Raw genomic sequence first — 6446 nt, 5'->3', positions numbered from 1 at the left:
AAATAAGGTAAAAATAGTCCTCAATCAAAAGAAAAAGATAAATTATCTAAAATTATTTAAAAGTCATAGATATACTTATTCATTCATTATATTATTGGGAGTGGCGCTTGTGTTGTTGCATCATGCAGTTCTTTGTAATATTTGGGTTATAGTAGCAAAATATTAGATTTATTGTATTGAGTATGTACATACTGAAATGAATGACGCGTTCTACTATATTCTAGTGTAGTGAGCTTTTCATCAAAATGAACAAGTAATCCCGTTCATTCACCATCAAAACAGGATATGTGCAATACAGTACCCTAGATGTGAAAATGACTGTCCGGTTTTAGGAAAATTGTGAGCACTTTCCTTGCTTCTTTTCACTCTGCTATTTCGCTTTTATTTGGCTGTGATGTGAAAGGCGCAATTGCTGATTAAAGACCGCTTAGATGCTGAAGTGCAGCCAAAACATCAAGCAACTCTGGCCAACATCCTTGAAAGGCTGAAAATTAGCTTGTTAGTCACAAACATCACCTCAGGCTCACTCACGTCTCTCTCAACTGCGTGTAAGAGGATGACTGACAGTCAACACAGCTTGGAGGCCCCTTTAATTACTGTTGTTGTCTTATAATCAGCTATAGCCTGCCACAACAAAAACATTAATAATCATGATAAGCAATTCTAATGAAGTGTCATTAACAGCAGCATACTATGATGCTTAAAAATATATTTATATAAAGTACTTTAATTTCAACTAATCCCGATATTTGGCAGGCCCACATTAATATAAATTGGATTGAGTATTTATTGTAAGGCTTGCATTGCATTGCAATGTTAGTCGGTGTCCTCATTTGGGTCTCGGGTGAGGTGGGGCAGCTGTATTTAGGAGACCGGCAAAGTACAGTACACCCTGCAGATGCCTAATCCTACATAATACACCCGCTCAGTACTCACTCATGTCCAGCAGGTGGTGTAGTCACTTGCGATGCAATGGCATAAAACTTGGAAACTGCAGTACAGTACTGAACATTACAGTGTGAATAATCACATGCCTCTAACAATAAGTAATACAACATTAATATTGTATTAATACAGCAAACAAAGTTGAGTTGGCACACGTGGGTTACTTTTTACAGAAATGAAAGTTCTTCTGTGCTAAATATGCTCATTTTATGGCTTCCTTTTGGGCAAAGGATCACCAGCCTGTGTATTTGTGTTCTTTCAAAAAAAATCATCCACTATTCAGTATAACCATCTAGTTGAGTCAAGCTATAACTGGAGATGAATGTGTACAAAGTGAGTGTTGTTATGCCACATGCCCAAATTTGGGTAGGGAGGTTGATTTATACATGAGAGCAAACTGCAGGTTAGCCATACTTTTTTTTTTAATTTCCTGTGGGTAAAGTCTTCAGACATTCAGATTGTTTCAAAATGCTTAAAAACCTAAGCACTGAACTCAAGTTCAACTAAAATAATGACACAAAAACAAATGATATGTCTGAGTTAGAATATTGATAAAATGACATATTTCAAGTGGAAACAATAGTGACTGATTAATCCTAAACGATGAATAAGTATACCAGAGATGGGCGGGAGGTGCATGTTTGGTTGACTGCTATGACAGTCAATAAGCCTGAGAAAAAAAAAAAAAAAACATAGCGGGTGAAGTTCTGAAACGGAACAAAAGCGAGGGGAAAGCGAGAGAAAAATAACAAACTGCATTTGGCTGGCATTAGACATTATTTAGGATCCAGGAAGAAGTTTTTTGAACAATGTGAGGTGAGTCATCCCTTCTATTTTGTGGTGGTCACTGACAGAGATGGACAATTTAAATGCTGGAGGGGGCCATAATTTTTCATCAATGCTACTGTGGGGCCACATAAAATTCCACTTTGAATATGGACAAAATATGTGCATACATGCAAAATACGTGTTCTTACTTAGTCTCTTTCATTTTTCTTAATATATTTCTCAATGCATGTCCTGTAGAAAAGATCCACTATCTTAATACAACAACAAAGCAAACAACAAAACATTCAACACCTGCATACTTGTGGTTTGGCACCCACAGATTCTCATATTCTGAGATTTTTTTCTCAATTCAATATTTTCTCATTCTTTTTCCATTTGTTTTCCCAATTTCTCCTTTTTTTACTGTAGAAAACATATATTGAATATTCATCAGTGTTTTTGAAGAATTGTTTGGATTAAAAAAAAAAAAACGTGGTTGAAATCACAACCTTGAGGGGGCAATAACTTCCTCCCATGCAAATGATCACCCTGCTTTACTGCAGGCCATTATGTTACCATGACGACCATCAACAGAGCTTTTGGTTTGCAACTTAGGGAGACCGATCACGGCTGACCTGGTTTCTGAATCTGAGCCGTGATTGTTCGTTGTGAGCAATTGTGATGTCATTTTCAGTCGACAGATGACAAAATGGCCGCCCCCAGAAATGGCTAAAAACGACGGCATTTTTCTGCTTAACTTATATTCCACAAACACAAAATTAATCAGAATGCCGTGTTTCAACTAGTGGGCCTGCTGGGAACATATTCTTGAAAAAAATATATGTTTGGGTTGACTTCTGCTTTAAGTCTCTTTTTGCCTTGAATTTTCAGAAATTGGCAACTAAGAAAATATTTACAGTGCCTGTTTAATTTTTTGTTTAATTTCAAACTTGATGGGACACTAGGGACATAACTGTTTGTGTAAAAGCAATTAAAAAGTCAATTTTCCATAACACTGTATGTCCCCTTTGGCTGTCTTAATGGGCCATTGTGCACTGCGTTCAGTCAGTGGCCAAATAAAAGAAGAAAAGTCAGTCAGTCAGTCAGTCACAATGGAAACAAGAGTTTTTCCCTGAGGGGAGCCATTGACAATCCTTTATAAACGAATAATAAAATAGAGAATTGTATTTTAGAGAAATGGTGAGGCAATTGTTTAACTGCATAGCTGGAGGAACTCTTTATTTTATTGGGACTAGCTATTGCTTTTTACAGTAGACAAGAATATGGAATGAAAACGAACATTTGCAATCATAACCTGATCTACTTAAAATATATAAATTAACTATTGTAAAATGAATTTTACACAAGATAAGTTAGTTGGTAGCATTTTTAGTCCGGCTACTGCGTTTCTCGCTCCGAAAAGATCAGTGTAGCATTTAAGCTTCCAAAATGCATCCATTCAAGTTATTTGAAAAGCATGGGATTGCACTAACAAATCCTTCTGTTTTTTCCATCAGTTTCTTTTCCTGGTGGGATGAGGAGTTTCATGATGTCCTTAAACATCTTGAGCATGTTTGTTTTACTCCTCAGGCTTTGACTGGATGTTTTATGGTTGTTATTGTTGTTTATGCATAGAACAGCCCACGCTTATCTTATATTTGGGCTCTTGTAAAAATAAATAAAAAAATCCATCATTAGGAAGTTAATTTCCATCCCCAATGAGTATACAAACAGCAGTTTAATAGGTCCCTGTTCATTTTTCCTGGTGGTCATCATATCATGCATTATAGTGCCATGAAAAAGTATAGTTTGCTCCATTATTTTAACATTTACTACAAGGTCATCAAACAAATCTACAATAAATATCAACCATGATAACCATAGTAAACATAAAATGAAGTTTTTAGAGGGAGATTTTATTCATTAAGGGAAAAATAATCAGGTTTGTTGGGGAAGGGAAACATCTAAAACGTGCAGGATCGCACCCTCGAGAACCGAAGTTTGACACGTGTGTTAAAGGAAACCCCTACAGTGATTAAGATTCATGCATCCGTTCATTCGTGCAAAAATGTAGTGAATCTGAGTCGGAATGGTTGTTTATCTGTCCGATTCCTAAGTGGAAAATGAATGAATGAATGAATGAATGAATGAATGGATGGATGAATGAATAAAAATTGTATGGAAACTATCTTGGTGCAGGCCCAATCCCTTTACAGATAAGTGTGTGTGTGTGTGTGTGTGGGTGTGTGTGGGGGTGTGCGTGGGGGTGCGTGTGGGTGTGTGTGTGTGTGTGTGTATGTTTCATGCACACACACGTACGAATAGAATAAAAACATTTTTATGTGCAATCAATTTCTCCCCCGTTGGTGCCTTTTGCTGCAAGTGCAATGATAATAAAATTAGTTTGCTTTTCCTTCAACAGGGGCTTGTTGACCTCAAAGAATCACAGCAGGGAAAAGAAAAAAATACCAGTGCCTGGGAAGATTTTTCCATTGTGTGACCTATGAACTTCCCAGACAAGAGCAAGCGACTCCAAGACTTCAGCGTTGTTTTACTGACTCGGCGCAAGAGAGCATCATGATTTCTACAGCTCTTCACTGTCTTATTCTGGTGTCATTCATCATCCTTAACATTGGTGGGAATGTGCTGGTATGTTTGGCCGTGGGCCTCAGCCGCCGACTGTGGCGCATCGCTAACTGCTTTGTGGTGTCACTGGCGGTGACAGATCTCCTGATGGGCCTGCTGGTGCTGCCCTTTTCTGCCACTCTGGAGTTACGCAGTGGGAAGTGGCCCCTCGGAGGCACCATGTGTAACATCTACGTCTCATTGGATGTCATGCTGTGCGCTGCCTCCATCCTGAGCCTGTTGGCTATCAGCGTGGACCGATACATTGCCATCTCAGCACCCCTCAGTTACTCGTTAAGAATCACTCCTCCGAGGGTGACGTTGGCCATCGTCGCCATCTGGGCTTTGTCGCTGGCTGTGTCTTTTCTGCCCATCCACCTAGGATGGAACACGGTGGACTACAGAGTGCAACACTTGGACTGGCACATGGGGCAAGACCACAAGGAGGGACGCTATTGCCAGTTTGAATGGAATAACAACTACATTATTTTGTATGTCTTGTTCTCATTTTACCTTCCTCTGATGATTATGTGTGCAATGTACCTACGCATATTCAGAGTGGCACGCCAACAGGTGAGTATTTAGAGAGGTTGTTTGGAGTCCTTAATACCCAGTGGCCTGGAATCAGCAAGTTACATTTAGGATGTAATTCATGTCTTCAAAATTTATAACCAAAGAGAATTACAGTAACTTACATTAAAAATGGTTACCAGATCATAATGTCAATCTGACAATATAAATTCAATGATGACTCAATTTTGATAGTCCAACCACTTTTAAAAATCTAAAAATAATCATTGATTCCTTTTCCCATGTACGGGTCCGACGGGCTGAAGTACAGTTCTAAAAAAAATTAAGAGACCACATCAAAATGACCAGTTTCTCTGATTTCGTTATGTTTGGCTGAAATGAACATTGCTTTTTTTATTCCCAAAACTACTGACAACATAACTTCCAGACTTAAAAAAACAAATGTTGTCATTTAGAGCAGTGATTCCCAATCTTTACTGACTCAAGGCAAATATTTTAAGTGTGAAAAATCTCATGGCAAACCACCAAACAAAATGGCACAAGTCAATTATATACTTTCTGCCATCTAATAGAAGACCATTTATTTGTTCTGCCTGTCTCTTTAAGTCACTGATAGATAAGATTGGGAAGTATTGCTCCACCTCACGCAGAGGTCATGCATGCTGCCCTGAAAATGTGGGTGAACATCCAGCCTTTTGCTGCTGGGGTGTCTCATTTAAAAATAATAATAATAATAATTGTAACTATCCGTCTTTCTTACAGTATGATCTTACCGTCTGAAATTATGGTTGAAATTAAAGTGTCATTTTGATTGCTTTCTCAGGTGCAACGAATCCGCGCTGCCACGCCATCTTTTGCCCGCATGGCATCAACTGCAGCTATAGCCAAAGAGCACAAAGCTACCATAACACTGGCCGCCGTGCTAGGAGCCTTTGTCATCTGCTGGTTCCCCTACTTCACCTTCTTCACCCGAACGGGAATCAAGGAACAGATGAACCCCCCAACTACACTTCACTCGGTACTGCTGTGGCTTGGCTACTTTAACTCAGTCCTGAACCCCATCCTGTATCCCGCTTTGAACAGGGACTTTAGAAAGGCCTACGCAGAGTTGCTTTTCTGCAGGGGATCCTCGCGCAGAAAATCGCAAGTGCACAAAAGATCAACCCTCTCTAATGGGCAAAGGCATTCACAAGTCTGACCCTAACTCTAACCCTGTCTGATGACACAGTTAAAGAAACTGAGTTGATGAACTTCAATAAACGTATATAACAATCACAAGGCAAATTGAGAAACAGACACCCATTCATACTCACATTCACACCTTCACTGAATGCGAATTGAACCCACCCTGCCTCCAAGCAAGTCAGGCAAGTGAACCAACCGCGATGCTGTCTCTAACCAGCTAATTGTATCTATATCTCAAAGTTAATGATAATACGTTGTCTATTTATTGTATGTTCGAATTCTCCCAGGAGGAGCACAATTTTTGATTTGGGACTTGAGCTCAAAGCATTATACAAAAGGGCTGATTCGTGAGTAAAATTCACAGTGATGGTCGTATTCTAAATTCCAAAAGC

At 39.1% G+C, this 6446-nt stretch overlaps 1 protein-coding gene across 1 annotated transcript; it reads left to right on the top strand.

The window, feature by feature from the left end:
- The first annotated feature begins 4290 nt into the window (after positions 1 to 4290).
- On the top strand, positions 4291 to 6067 carry hrh2b (histamine receptor H2b). Its single transcript, XM_086013177.1, has 2 exons — positions 4291 to 4911; positions 5693 to 6067. The coding sequence occupies exons 1-2, from the start codon at positions 4291 to 4293 to the stop codon at positions 6065 to 6067; spliced, it is 996 nt and encodes a 331-aa protein (XP_085869303.1).
- The last annotated feature ends 379 nt before the right edge of the window (positions 6068 to 6446 follow it).

This window comes from Filicampus tigris, chromosome 17, assembly GCF_054856515.1.
Source record: "Filicampus tigris isolate MCC_2025a chromosome 17, RoL_Ftig_1.0, whole genome shotgun sequence".
Lineage (NCBI taxonomy): Eukaryota > Metazoa > Chordata > Actinopteri > Syngnathiformes > Syngnathidae > Filicampus > Filicampus tigris.
This window is presented reverse-complemented; position numbering and strand designations above follow the sequence as displayed.